This window comes from Poecilia mexicana, unplaced genomic scaffold (genome assembly GCF_051168715.1).
Source record: "Poecilia mexicana isolate PSO_F unplaced genomic scaffold, ASM5116871v1 scaffold_22, whole genome shotgun sequence".
Classification (NCBI taxonomy): Eukaryota; Metazoa; Chordata; class Actinopteri; order Cyprinodontiformes; family Poeciliidae; genus Poecilia; species Poecilia mexicana.
In genome coordinates, this window is record NW_028263391.1 from 10,616,545 (window position 1) to 10,631,958 (window position 15,414).

The 15,414-nt window shown below is 40.4% G+C and overlaps 1 protein-coding gene across 1 annotated transcript; it reads right to left on the reverse strand.

Annotated features, from left to right (window-relative positions):
* Positions 1-1,179: 1,179 nt before the first annotated feature.
* On the reverse strand, positions 1,180-11,496 carry bmp4 (bone morphogenetic protein 4). Its single transcript, XM_014971854.2, has 4 exons — positions 11,120-11,496; positions 6,780-6,902; positions 5,823-6,187; positions 1,180-2,604 (listed from the first exon to the last, which is right to left on the reverse strand). The coding sequence occupies exons 3-4, from the start codon at positions 6,178-6,180 to the stop codon at positions 1,760-1,762; spliced, it is 1,203 nt and encodes a 400-aa protein (XP_014827340.1). The 5' UTR covers positions 6,181-6,187; positions 6,780-6,902; positions 11,120-11,496; the 3' UTR covers positions 1,180-1,759.
* Positions 11,497-15,414: the final 3,918 nt, after the last annotated feature.

Below are 15,414 nucleotides of genomic sequence, written 5' to 3' on the forward strand. Positions count from 1 at the left end.
CATATTCCACTGGTTTTCTGACTTAGAAGTACAAGGTAGTTAACTGTGGCTTTGAATTATTGTCAATTTTTTGTAGTTTCTATTTAAAGCAAATATCAATGTACTAGCTAGAACATGTGCCTGGCATTCATTGTGCTTGGTTTAATTCCACCAAGTAACCTGGTATAGTTTGACGACTGTGGAACAAGAGCATTAAAATATTATTCTGCTATTATCAAACTGCATTGTTTTCATTCAAATATTGTCTCTAGCAGACAATGCACGGCAGAGTGTCATTCAGCAGCTCAAAGGGATTCTCTCTAAACATTATCATATAATTTGGGCCAGTCGTCAGCTTGTAAATAAGTTATGTTGAAGTCTTTTGTCTGGCGGGGGACACGTTGGAGACAGCCGTCTTTCCTCCGCCTGCATGAGCCAGAGAAGACAAAGGCAGGAGACAGAGCGTCTAACCTTTGATCTTTCTGAGGACTCAGCCACGTTGTATCGGGGCATCAGACACAGTCATGCCTCCAACGTGGGGACGTCTGGAACAACAACAACAACAACAACAACAACAAAACAAAACATCACCCCAACACAGTCAGGCCGAACAACACAACAAGGTTGGAATGAGTTTATCAAGTACCACATCCACCACATGTGAGCTTACCTGACTTTAAAGTGAAATTTGAGGACAACTTAGCCCAATAACATAAAGACCTACCAGCTTTGAGATCCTCTGTAAAATATCTTTGCAAGAGCTTATCATTAAAAAGATTTAATAATAAATGTACAAATTAAATTTATTTTCAAGTTATTCGTGGGTGATGTCACTTAATAATCAATGTTTTATTTTATGTGAATCCGGTAGGGGAGGCTAAAGGCGGAAATGACTCCATTCGTATTTAAAATCTGACGGTTTGTACAACTTTCAAACTCTAAAAAAATTGCTGCATTATCTATGCAACTGGTGTGTTTATTGATAAACCTGTCCTTTATGAATTCAGATGTTCTGGTAATGTTTGCTTGGGTCAGTTCTGTCTTTGCTTTTTCATACTTTCTCATTTTGTCCCATTCTTTGACTCAGAACTGATCTATCCAAACTGAAAAACAAATCATAACTCTAATTCATATAATAGTTAAACTTGTCTTGCATTAATTCCAGTTTAAATTCCACAAAAATTAATGGAGATTGACAGATTTCTTGTTGACAGTTTTCTTTTATTTCTTAAGTTTATTTTAATGCCTTTTAATTTGGTTCTTAACTTGTTAAAAAAAAAGTCAATAAATAACTTTAAAATTGTACTTGCTAAATAAAAAAAAATATTTTTGTGACATGGCTTGTAGGTGGTAGAATGCAGTTCATTTTTATTATGAAAGCAATAAATATTACTAGCAAATAACCTAATACTTTTGGGGTGTTTTTTTTTTTCTTTTTACTTTTGTTACTATATTTCGAATAAAAAAAAACACAACTTACAAAATCCAATATACAATATGGAAGGATAAACAATTTCTTTATGTTTAAAATAAGAACTCAATTTATTTTTAATGTGTAGATATAAATATATATATATATTTTGTCAAAATATATGATCATATTGTCAAAGAAAACAAAAAAGTGAGACAAACATACACCTCATTAGAGTTATAAATAAGGGTCCAAGTGAACATTTAAAACAAAACAACAAAAAAAAACGACCTTCTGATTTGTTTTAGTGTCCACATTGCTTTGTTCAAGGCGCTATTTTTGTCCAAGTGTTTTTGCGACGTTGTGCGCTTAGCGGCAGCCACAGCCCTCCACTACCATTTCCTGGTAGTTTCTCAGGACCACCTTGTCATGTTCGTCCACGTAGAGCATGGAGATGGCGCTGAGCTCCGTGGGTACGCAGCAGGCCTTAGGAATGTTGTTATTCACAGAGTTCACCAGCGTCTGAACAATGGCGTGGTTGGTGGAGTTTAAATGATCTGCCAGGGGGAAGGGGCACTCCCCGTGGCAGTAATACGCCTGATAGCCAGGCGGCGCCACTATCCAGTCATTCCAGTTTACATCACTGAAGTCTACGTACAGTGCATGGCGCCGGCAGTTGCGCCTGCCTTTGCGGCCCCGCTGTTTGGGGCTGCGCTTGGTCCGCCGGGTCAGCGGGTGACCCTTACCGTCGTGACCAAAAGTAACCAAAAGAGGGCGTAACTGTTCCCAGTCCTCCCCGGGCTCTTGGTGCACCGAGCGGCTGATGCGGACGTGTCGACCCTGGTGGCGCGGAGTCTGGTTGAGGTGCAGAACCTCCACAGCCAGACCATAATTAGGGAGGCCCTCGCGACTCCAGCGCAAGATGGCAGGGCTGACATCAAAGGACTCCCACCGTGACGCGTTGTGCCGAACGAGGCGCGTGTCCAGAAGCTGGGTGATGAGCTGCCCGGGCCGCGGGGGCTTCAGGACCTCGTAGATGTTTATGCGGTGCAGGCTCTGGTCGTCGGCGGCGGCGGCCTCGTCAATCTGACTACGGTAGAGTCTTAGCTCTGCAGAGGAAAGCAGCTCGTCCTCTGGAATGCTGCTGAGGTTGAACAGGAAGCGGAGAGGCATGGATTCTCCATCACCCAGCTCATGGATCCTCTCCATGTGCTCTAAAAATAAGGAAGAGAAAAAGCGTGGGATGTTTGTCAGGATAACTCTTAGAAAATCTGGAATAAAATAAATGCATGTGTTAATCTTTTAAGGTCCCTCCTCCTTATCCGAATGACATCACTTTCCTGTCATGCCTTTTAAGATCTCCGAGGCAGGAGAAATCATAAGTAGGTCAAAATTTTGTTACATTTTCTTTACCTTTCTTTTACGATCGTCCTGCCATTCTCTCTGTGCCTTTCTTTGAGCACTTTGCTGAAACATGCATTACACCGAGGGTGGTGATTAACGTACCACAGCTACAGCATAAACACAGTGGAGGCTCCCTGTTCCACTCACAGTCTGCAGATTTCTGGCAAGATCACCATTGTTGGGGAAAGGAATGTTGTGTCTACTATTTTCCTGCTCAATCCACCCCTGTTATTTCACACCCAGGCCCTAATCTGGCCCAGGTGGTTCTTATTATTAAAACCTGCTGTGCTTTTGATTGCCTCCGCAGTTTGTCCACTTAAGACATTTATCATTTTCATCATGAATAATCATTAAGGAGTCAGACAATACGATAGAATCTCATATATCTGAAGCCAATGGGGGGGAAAAGGCCACTGTGTGGGAATGCTATGCATTCAAAACCAAAGGATATTCAGGCTTTTGAGCACGCTCACACACACTTCTCTTGTCTTGTCTGCTTTGTAGCTTAACAGAAAAAAAAAGACTTTTTTTCCCTCCCCATTACACCTGGTCAATAAAAATCATAATTTTCCAGGCTGAAGTCCACAATGAATGCTTTGCCTTTCCTGTAAACATGTCTCCTCATCTAACCATCCATCTGCTGAAGACTCTTATACCTCCCTGTGGTTTGAACTTGACTGAGTCACACACCATCACACAACAGTGCTCCATGAAAGCAAGCACTCCCACTTCAAATGCTTCAAAGCATGTTATTAAGATAGTTCAGCAAAGGAGGTGAGGGTAGATGGTTGTAGAGATGCACAGATCCATGCACAAGCTGAGCCATTCATAGGGTAACGTGAATAGCCAGACTGTAATAAAATCATTGACGCAGTATTTGTCATTCCGGGTCTTGAATGAACTGCACGACTGCGAACAAAATGGCTTTTTTTTTTTTTGTCTGATGGAGTTGTACCGCTGGTGGCAAACACACCCGTAGCATGATTTTCTCTCCACTGTGGAAAAAGGAAATATCTGTCTTGGAACATATTGATAACACCTCACTTCCTACTTGCTGTGATATAATACCAATGCAATCACGCAATGTAAGAAAATTAGGTTTTGTGATTGAAGTAGGTGTTATTTCATAAATCAGTGATCATATTCTCTTGCGTTTGCAAAGGCTAGAATTACAACCAGCGAAAACAGCATGAAATATAAAATCTGATGAAAGAATGAGGTATAAATAAAAAGAAGACTATTTATTTGCAGGCATGAAAAGAAGCAGGAAGGGGCACTCTGGACTTGCATGTGGTGAATTGACAAGGAGCCGGCTTGCAGTTTAGGATTACTTCAAGTGCACATTGCACCTGTGTTGTTTTAAACACAAATTGAAACGATTTTTCTACTTGTAATTGGATGTTATGACCCAACTTGATCCAGCTCCACCTTAACAGCCTGACTAATAACAGCCTGTTACACTCTGTTTTTCTCTTTAAACTAGGAAGAAAAAAAAAAAAACTGGTGGAAAGCTGCACTGTTCCTTTAGTGTTTATTCTAGATTTTTATTCAAGTCTATGGACCAACATCCAAAACAACAGTAAATAAAAGTGATAGAAATGAATAATTTAACAGTGACGATTGACATTTTAAGATCTTAAAACTGTTGTATTTTTTACCTGAGCTTATCTTACCATGGGAATCTCATGATTGGCCCTTGACTGAGCATCATGAAGTAATGTTTTAAAATAGCAATGAGGTGAAGAGAAGACCCCACAGGAGCAGACAGCCTGCCTAATTGTACAGCTAAAATTAGCTTCTTATACTTGTATTCATCTACGAAGAGCAAAACACCACAAAGAAGTATATTGTCACAATAAATAGTTAATATGTACCACTACATTAGTAAGTGTATTTGTCCTGTAGTATAGTATACAGTATACATGTTGATTTAAATGTCATATTTGATATTTTTTCAGTCACCTTTATAATTGTTTTCATTTTAATACACAGAAAAATGATTATTGCTTTTCTGACTTTATTAAATGCATTTAGATGTTAAATATTTACGTTTAAATTTTTTGAGTTGTTTCAGTGACACTTGGGTATTTTTACTCTACGTTATCATGTCATACGGCTCTCATGCCAGACCAGAACTTTTTGTTTTTTGATTGATATTGGTGTGGTTCTGAAGTGTGTTTGATAAGACAAATTACGAAAAAAAGTTTTAGTTGTTCTTCTGTCATAAAAAACTCCCAGTTTTCTAAATTCGACATTTGCCAGAATTAACTTTTAATTTATTTTGGAAACTCTGAATCCTTTTCTTTCAAACAGAATTCTACATCTGTATATAGCTAGTTTCTTGTAAAATTCAAGCGAAACCATTTGCATTTGAGCTGAAACGTAGCCGTCTCAATGCACAGAAATTCCCTCTGATCTCCTCGTCTTTTTCAACCCACTGGCTCATGAGACGGGCTTTTGCCCTTCGGCCCCAAAGAACGGCAGCGTTTTTCTCTCAGCACCTACATTGTTTGCAGCGGAGGCCTTTATTTAGAAGGCTGCGGAGTAGCATTAAAGATAATTGCACGGCGAGGACGATCTTTCTTAAAGAGCCCTGCATATAAACTGATCACGCTAGGTTTCGACGCCAAGAACAGGCTTTTTTTAAAAACCCTGTTCTGCTGGGTGGAGCAAAAAGTGTAGGTCAGTAATATGAAGGTATGTCTTTTCCTTCAGTTACAAACCAAACACACAGAGCTCTGTCAAATTAGCCTCTGGAGAGCTTGTCTAGCTGAATTTTATGACTCTCTGCAGACTGTGCTTGGTGACCACATCCTTAGATTCCTTGGTCATGGCGAGATGGGTGGAGCACTCTTGCATTTTTTTGTCTTAGTCTGAATTCTCTGCAATCTGCTGCCATGCTATAAAGCACATCGCTGCCGCTGAAGCTCCTCAACAGAACACTCACATAAACATCACAATTTATGCATTAACTAACATCTGATTTCGATGTCCGTCTTGTGAAAACGTTCCCCCCGGGCTTCCCTACCTTCATGGTGGAAGGCCCTCACAGTGTTGGCCCGGCTGGCCGACCTCTCGGGATACTCGAAGTCGATGTCGTGCGCTCCGGCCTCTTCGGCCTCCCCCGACTGCAGCCGATAGAGGTCCATCAGGTAGCGGGGCACGGTGACGGAGCGACTGGGCCGCGGCCGCCTCTTGAGGCCGAACATGTGCAGCAGCGTGGCCTCAAAGTCCCGCAACAGTTCATGGCTCTGAGCGGCCGAACGACCCTGCAGGCCAGGTACTTTCTTCTTCCCTTCTTCAGGTATCAGACTGGCATGGTTGCTCTCTCCCAGCAGGACTTGGCATAATAAAATGACCATCAGCATTCGATTACCAGGAATCATGATGTCTCTGGTGGGGGCAGCAGATGGAACAGGGCGATAAATGATTAGGACAGGTCTGAGCTGAAGCAGGTGGGTCAGAGGACATGAGGAGAAAGAAGGGTTACTCTTTCCTTTTCCACAATGCATCTCACACAAACTCCCGCATCCCACCCTCTTATTTACCCATTCCCGCTAAATGCAGACTAATTACCTTCAATAATGCAGTCATGTTTAGAGTAAAGCAGACTCCCATCAGATAGTCTGCTTTTTGTTTATCTTTTGTGACATCCTCTGAATGTAAACAGCTGGTTCCAGTCTCCAGCATTTTAAATGCAATCCTCTTTCCCTCCACCCTTTTCCACTTGTCTCCTGCACTACAGTTGCACAAGTAAAAGAGGCAGCCCTGGGGTCATAGCAAATGCGTAACTCATGGAGCAAACCTCAGAGCTTTCTCGTTGCTTGCTTGCGTCACATTTAAAGAAAAAGAGGCGCTCTTTCTCGTGCACACACTCAACCCAGCACCTTTGGCTCAGTTCTCGACTAATGCCATGAAAAAAGAAAAGAAAAGAAAAAAAACCCCGAGGGTCCCTGTGAGGGGAGAGGACTGTCCATGTACTTACCGACAGAAAAGAAAGCATGGGAAAACAGTCCATGTTTCTTGGGAGCACGCGATGGACACGTTCTTCCAGGAAATGTTAGGTGGTGTTGGGAGGCTGCAAGAGGGCGTTGGAGTGACCCTGTTCCTGAAAGATACAGTCGAAAACACACGGGGAGGGGGTTGGAGGGAGGGGGGGGGATTGTAAACTCAGCGCGGCTGCAAACACTTGAGGTTGCTACATGGTATTTACTTGAAGACCAGCACATGAGAATGTGTGTGCGCGTGCGTGTGTGTGGGTGTGTAGCAGAGAGACCCAGTGTCTCTTTAAGGCTTATCATTTTGGGTTGTGGGTAAGCTAGCTATTTGCTGCAACTGGAATGTAAGGAGGTATGTGCCACAAAACAGACAGCTGATCACTTACTGCTCTAACCTCAACACAGACAGCAAACAGACGTTGTTCAATAACTGCGTCCGACACGGATTAAAGAGGGAAATAATACAGAGCTGCTTAATCTACATAAAACGACGTGCCGTTTGGCTTTGAGAGCTCATTTAAGTTATTATCTGCTGCTGAGTCACACTTATAAAAGAGCCAATTTTGTGAGGGAGTACTGTGGAGCAGCGCAGGCCTTCAATTACGCTTTTTTTTTTCATCTGGTGCACATCCAAGCAGTAGTATTCGCATCCCTTAAAGGTTTTCACATTTCCTCACTTTATTATTATTATTATTTTTTTTGTGTGTGTGTGTGTGTGTGTGAAGTGGAAGGAATGTGATACGTGGTGCTTAACCTTTATTTTTCTTCACAAATAAAAGTCTAAAATGTGAGGCATGGATATGGATTCAGCTTTATAGAGAAAAGAGTCTGTAGGGCCACCTCTTAACTCTGACACTTCCTAAAGAAAGGCATTCCCACAGCATCATGCTGCCATCACTATGTGTTTTTGTGCTCATGGTGATAGTCTGACGCCATTTTTTTTTTATGTTGCTCCTGACATGACTTGCAACAAACTGCAGGACTTTTTCGCTACTTCCTTTAAACAGTGGCTTTCTTTCACAAAGGCCAGATTTGTGGAGGGCATGGCTTATGCTTTCCCTGCCTACAGATTCTCCCGGCAGAGCTGTGGATCTCTACAACTCCTCTAAATGCTGTTGGCTTAGATCGACGGCCGTGTGTTGGTAGGTTTTCAGTTGATCTATGCTCCTTCCATTTCTGGATGATGCTCCATGAGATTAAGTAGTACTGCGGCATATAACTTAACCTAACCTGTTTGAAACTTCTCTGGTTATTCTCCAACAAATCTCAGAGGCCTTTAGAGAACAGCTCTACTTTTACAGAGCTTAAATTCCCCACAGGTGGACTGCATTTGCTAATTAGGTGACTTCTTAAGTAAACTGTGAAGACAGCGCTGGGTTTTATTTGAAATGCAAGAGTTAAGGGGGCAGAATACAAACACAGGTTTTCAGATTTTTATTTGAGTTTTTCCTTTTTTTTTACTCGAACTTGACAACCGAGCACTACTACTACATTAAATCCAAACAGAAGACATTGAAGTTTGTTGCTGTGATGTGACAAAACATGGGCAAAAAAAACAAAAAAAACTTAGGGCAGTCTGAACGCTCCTGCAAAGCATTATATTTCCAGGAACAGCATATGCACACTTCTGTTTTTGTGCGTAGTTTCCCTGTGCCAGGTTTGGTATCTGTGTGATTATCTCAGCCCTTGCATGGCTCACTGTACATGCAATCAAGGATTGTTTTTTTCCTAACAGCATTAGGGTGACCTCGGCGTGACCCTTCTTTCTCGGTCATGATACTGGATCCAAAGTGTGTGTAAAAAAAAAAAAAAAAAAAAAAAAAACACACACACACACAAAAGAGGCACATCGAGCACGAGCGTGCACACTCCGTCTGCGCTTTTGCACTAAATGTGTGCCGCCGCTCGCATATTCGTGAGAACTGCGGCGAAGCGAGGGAGAGGAGGGGTCAGAACATGATCAGCTCTATTACCCATGGGGTGCTGGGATAAACGCGTCTGTGTGCATGTGTGTGTGTGTGTGTGAGAGTGTGTGTGTGATTCAGTGAGTGCACATCTCTGACAACAAACGTTCATTGTACGAAGAGGGCCTCTCCCATGATTACAGGGATTCATAGCAGTGAAAAACAGTGACCATACAGGACATCTTGTAACTGTAACCAGCCACTGAGAAAGCTGCAGGCCACAGCACACAGACAACGCAGAGTGGTGTGACGATGATGAAAGGTAGTCAGTGAAGATCCTTCATAATTTGAAAAGAAAAAAATAACAAAGTCATGTGTTTTCATGTTTGTTAATCTGGGAGATGGGGAAAAAAAAGTTTTAATATTTTCCTGTTCAACTCCTCTCAAACAATCAAACTAAAGCAGGATTTTAACTATAAATTTGTTCAAGTTGCTTTGGATTCAAAAATCACTGCAACCAAGCAGCAGACAAACACTTTTTTTATTTTTTTTGCAATGACAAATGCAGAGCAGGGTGCAATTAGGCCGCAGCAGTAAACTGCCCTTGGCTTTGCTCGGTCCTGCTCCTGCCTCTCCGTCCTCTCCCTCCCTCTCGGTCTCTCTCTCTCTGACCAGAGATAATGTGATCAGACTATGCACATGGCTCTTCAGATGTGTTTCCTGAGGAATTTGACAGGGATGGTGGGAGGGAAGATGGGAACGGGGCAGGGAGGGAGAGAAGAGTGCAACAAGTTGCCACGGGAACAGATCTATGACCTGATTTTAACATTAAAGGCGTCTGCAGCAGCGTGTCTGTCGTAAATGGAAGCTGTGTTTTTCAGCTTGCAGTTACACGGAAGCGATATTGCGCGTTCACACACGACTACGTGCATTATTATTTTTGGTGGCCTTCCAAATGGAGAGTTTTGTAGAGTTGTAGGAGTTTAGGGCATGCTATCATTACCAAACAATAGTAACACAAAACTCACACTGTGAATCGTGGTTTTCTTGGCTGATTATTTGCTCCTCTTTGAGGTTTGCTTTTTAATTCATTCCTAAGTTTTTGAAAGATTTGGAAAACAATCACAATCCAGATATAGAGAAGATTTGTTTTTCCAATAAAATAGTTCAAGACAGTTGCTCCTTTGAAGAAGCACTGAAACACATTAAATCGTCCTGCATTTTCTTTGATAGGTTTAGTCGTTTTGAGTAAAAACAGAAGATGAAGACATTACAAGTTCATGCCACTAAAGCATTAAGGCATATATCCCTAATGTTTAACTAAGCTCAAAGTGTGTCAAAGAACATGTTACTGGTTAGGAGACATTGGAAGTTGTTTTGATGCAATACATAAATGTGACAGAAAAAAAATAGTTTTCAGAGTTTGACAAGACCTTCAATAAGAGCTTAGTGAGTTCTGATCTCTGACTTTTTGCTTTTCTAAGAAACTAAATAATAAAGACCATGTATCTGAACCCTGGAGATGGGGGGTAAAACAGTAGATGAGGATTCATTTTGATCCGATGTTGCCAGTGAGAGATACTTTACAGCTAAAGAAGTGCCCTATACTTTTTTACTTTTGGTTTTTCTTTTACTTCAAATTCAAATATTTATAGTGCATGAGATCACTGGAAGGAGATTGATGGTAATTGTTTTTTTTTTTTTAAATGAACCAACTTCCCTGTCTTAAATCTTCAAACACCTCATAATGAAGAGGCTGTATTATTTTTATTACTGTTATTATTAATATTGAAACTCATGTTTGAATGCTTGACTTCACAGCCAATGAATTACAGTTGCAAACAAATTGTTTTACAGATTGTAACTGAGCATGGAAAATTTGCCAAATATAGATTTGAATTAAAATTAATTTATTTTCCTTCTTTTTTTTTTGTCACTGCATGCACCTCTGTACACCGGAGTAAAAACTGTTGTACTTATCGCATTATTATTTAGAAAAATATTTTTAATCAATCAAGACCATGATATTTGAGCGGATCGGGGGGCAAAACAAACAAAACAGTCGAAGCGCAGGAAAATCGGACGCTTTGTTTGGAAAAGATCTCCCTATCTTGGTTGTGTCATTCCATAAGTGTTCGGGCACAAACCGACCAAAACCTGTTGCATGTTAATGATCACATTCATCTCCCTTCATCTCAAACCGGATCGTCAAAGCGCAAGGGAAATCGTTTTCATTACAGAAATTTAGTTCCGAATTGTTTTCAGGCTTCCAACACAATCGTTCAGACGCCCCAAAACAAGAGAATAAATATCCCAATAAAAATACCGTAAATCGTCTAAAGTTCCTCCTATACATTCTGAAATGTTCTGTTAGTCAAATCTGCGAGAAGTGTGAGTGTTTCAGGCAGCCGAGGAGCGCTTACCATCAGTAGAGGTACAGGTATCCTGGTATGACAAAAGAAAAAGAAAAAAAAAAGAAAAAGAGATGACTCAAAACAGTCCAGGCGCTCCGCCGTAAAAAAAAAAAAAATGAAAAATGAAAATGAAAGAAAAAGAAAAATTGAGCCTTGGAGGAGAAGTTGGGTGACTTTTCAGCACATTTATCCTTCAGTGAAAGCTCTAAAAGCCGGCTCTCAGGCTGTGCGGCGGGTTTTCCAGAACAGTCGGTGCGCAGAGGACGGGCAAACTCTCCAAATGATCCAGCATCTACGGTTCCTACAGTTTTTATGTGTCCGCCCAATTTGCCCTCCTCCTCCGTCCCCTTGCCCCCACCTCCCTCATCTGTCTCAGACACCTTGGATAACCCACCTTCTTTCCTCCTCCGCTTGAATATAGGAAACCGCTCACAGTTTTTATTTATTTATTTTTACATGCGAAACTTAGTGACATTTGATCATAATTAACTTGATGCAACTATATGCTCCCATGTGGGGTTAATTTGAGATGTAAGAAGAGTTGGTAAATTAAAAGAGGATAATCTATCTATCTATCTATCTATCTATCTATCTATCTATCTATCTATCTATCTATCTATCTATCTATCTATCTATCTATCTATCTATCTAAGTGGAGCATAGAGTTTAAAGTGGTGATGCCAGTATCAAGTGTCTCTGAAGTTAGTTTACTTTTCCCCTTTAATATAGATATTTATGAAACAGGAAGAAAGAGGAAAAACGTCAGTCATGTAATTAATCCACATCCCGTGTTTCTCTTAGCTCACTTACAAGTACTCAAGTACAGTAACTTTTCAACACTTTGATTTATTGAAAATGACCATGAACACATATACCGTGGCTACATTTTTTGAAATTCTTGAAAATGTTGTTTGCAAGTTACACAAAATGACAGCAATCTCAAGCTCTGTTTTGTTCATTAACTGCGTTTCGTTGCCCACTTCTTTGGCAGATTTTTTTTCCTACTCATTATGAAAGAGATTTTTACAAGTGTTGCTGCATTTATGAGGGATTGTTTGAAAACGGCAATTTAAAAGATTATTTCCAAGAAACTTGCTGTCACTTAACTACCTATCAATCTGTTGTAATTTGCTTGTGTTAAACAAAACTTGTGTGCATAAGCCCCCCCAGCTCTAGCCTGCAGTTTAGCACTGTGTGTACCAAAACATAGGTTCATCAAACAGCCACTTGGGATGCTGAAAAAAAACCCCACTTTGGCTGACTTCATTGTTATAATTATCTTAAGTACTAACAGAAATTGCATCCTGATTAATAATACAAAACAACCCAAAGCAGTGGTAACTTAATAAAAAACTGTAAATAATCTTATTGTTTTCTTTTTTATACTTTTTTCCATGAGTGATCAGATTTTATTTATAACATTTATTTTTTAATGATTCATTTTTTTTTTTTTTGTTTATTATTTTAAAATCACTAATCTCAACTAACCACACTGTTCCAGAACAAAATCTGTCTGGTTAAAAAAAAACAAAACAAAAAAAAACAGTTGTTTTAAGTTGTTGTTTCAATCAAATTTTATTTTATTTGAAGCGAAAGGCCGAGCCAGTCGGAGCTCACTTGGTTGCAACTTGACACTTTGCCACCAGATGTCACATTGTAGAGACATAATATATAAACTAAACTAAGTGTTATATTTACCAAAACTCAATCGGGCAGAGATGCATTCATGGCTATTTTAATTGATTGATCATTTCTAAATGATCTATAATCTAACCCTGAAGGTACGCTGATGTAAACAAACAAAAAACAACCTCCCCCCCCTCTCAATTAATCGCTAATGCATAACCACTAGCAGAAAAAAATCTTAGTGGTGTTTAAAGTTGGTCTTTTTAAACATCTTCACTGATTTCTAACAAAGTAAATTTTACAATTTTGTGGATCATTTAGAAAATATTTTAAAATATAGCTTTTGTTAAAAAAACAAAACGACTTCTCGTTTGTTTTACTCTTCTTTAATTTGCGACACAATGACAAACACATTGAGCTCATTTCACAGCAGGGTGTTTCTACTTTGAGGCTCAAACGCACGATATTGCAGCGTTGCCTCAGAACGATGTGCTTATCCTATTCGATGCATCATCCGCCAAGACAAGTCCACACACGCATCCGTTTGGACCCGTTAACCACGCAAGCTGAAAAACAGAAACACGCTGTGAAAACAAACAAAGCGCCCTTGTGGAACAGTTTGTTGCAGACAGATAAGATAAAGATCGGCCTATCATTTTCATGTACCAGTTAAAAAGGATGAAACAAAGTCACATTTCAAGTCATCACAAGTAAAATATCTTTCACTGCGGCTCAATTAAGGTTTTGTTGGGAGCATAAGCAACGACGCGGATGCCGCCTTTTCCTTGTTGTTGACCAGGCTTAGCCTCTCTGAGCCCACTCAGGACCTGCTGCGTGTGGCTCCGACCCACCAGAAGTGAGTGTTCAACTTATTTAACAATGCTACAAGCCTCTCCTTTATTTTTAATTTCCTAGGAAATGTTGATATGAGGGCATTCTGTGTATGACAAGTTGTTTTGTTATATTTGTGTGTCTGGAAAATTCACCTTCCATTCCTTTCTACCTACTGAACAACACTCTGATCTTTAGACTTTTGCCTTTGGATGTTTTTTGGGGTGGAGGGTAGGTCAGCAGTACTTTGTCGCTTCTCGGGAAGAGAGGGGCTGATCTCACTTCTGTGACAGTGTCACTGAGTCCTGCTCGGAGTCACTCACCTGTGGACGCCAGCCAGTAACCAGCAGAATCTCAAAGGCGACTCCACCACCTCGACTCCTGAGCACGATGTGGTACTGCAGCGTTTTTGCCTCTTTTCACCGCTGCAGACGTCCACCACAAACATGGACCGAACCCAAACTTTTGCTCAAGCACAGGTTTCTTTTTGGAACAGTCCTCACATCCAGCTGCCTCCTGTTCGCTTGTCCTGTAATCCCCAAACCCATTCCGGAGACGTGGAACTCTGCAAGTGGTGCAAAGGGTTAAGGGAACTAAGAAGGACAAGGGGAGCAGAGTTTGAGGATGGCTCAAACAAACTATTTTAATCCCTGTAATGGAATTGGCATGTAAACTCCTGAACATGGAAGTAAACATGAAGAAATGGAGAGGGTTGGACATGAGCGGTGTGGAAAACTTCCTTATTGCCCCCACTGAACCGACTGCAGCTTTCCCTCCTTCCTAAGAAACACTGAAATTCTTTCTCAGCTTTTGTCCTCCAGTTTGGACTCACAAGTCACTTTGGTGTACGAATCACTAAAAATGGACCGGACACCCGTTTGCCTCCAGAACTGCCTTAATTTACCAAAATGTCATAAATATTTGGCATGACGGCACCCCACAGTCACTGCATCCATGATGCAGATCTTCTGCACTACCACATCCCAACGGTGCTTGATTAGATTGAGATAACGAGTTTATTGAACTCATTGTCATAATCATGAAACCAGGCCCAGATTAATGGAGCTTTGTGGTGCCTTGTCCTGTTAGACATACAAATAAGAACATAGTTACAACATGCTTATGAAGGGATGGACATGGCGGACAGTAATACTTGGCTTTGAAGTGATGCTCCATTGGGAAACAGAGTTTTAAATAAAAACAATGTTGATAACTATTGAGTCAGTAAATAGTCAATTTAATTAAAATTAAATTGAGATAAGCAGTAGGATTGTTCACGTATTCCTACTTCTTTTCAAACACTTGTTGTTCTTGGCTATGTATGCACAGGTTTTAGCTGTCCTATTGATTGCTTCTTGCTTTTAAAAACATGTTTGAAATAAATCAAATCAAATCATGCATATCGTCGTCAATTAAAAACACAACCAAAGCTAAGTTAGGTTGACAGTCGTGATCTTTCTGAAGGATTTATTTTTCTTTTGCTGAAAATGAAGTGTTTCCTATTAACATGAGAGAAGATAAAGTTGTTGTCTTGTTCATATAAATGGTGCCCTGATAGTTTCACATACCTTGGTATCAATATTACTTCTTCATATGACAAAGTCTGCCAAAAGAATTACATGTCATCGAAAGCAGAGCTGGAGCAATGGATGGCACTTCCTCTATCTTTAATTGGTAAAGTTAACACAATTAAAATGAATGTTTTACCTAAATGTGTTTACTTATTTAATTCTATTCCCTTAAAAGTCCCAATTACATTCGTTTTAAAGATTTGGATATGGCAATATCCCTGTGGATATTGCCATATCCATTTTTATGGCGAAAAAGGCTTCTTAACTTGATGTTCA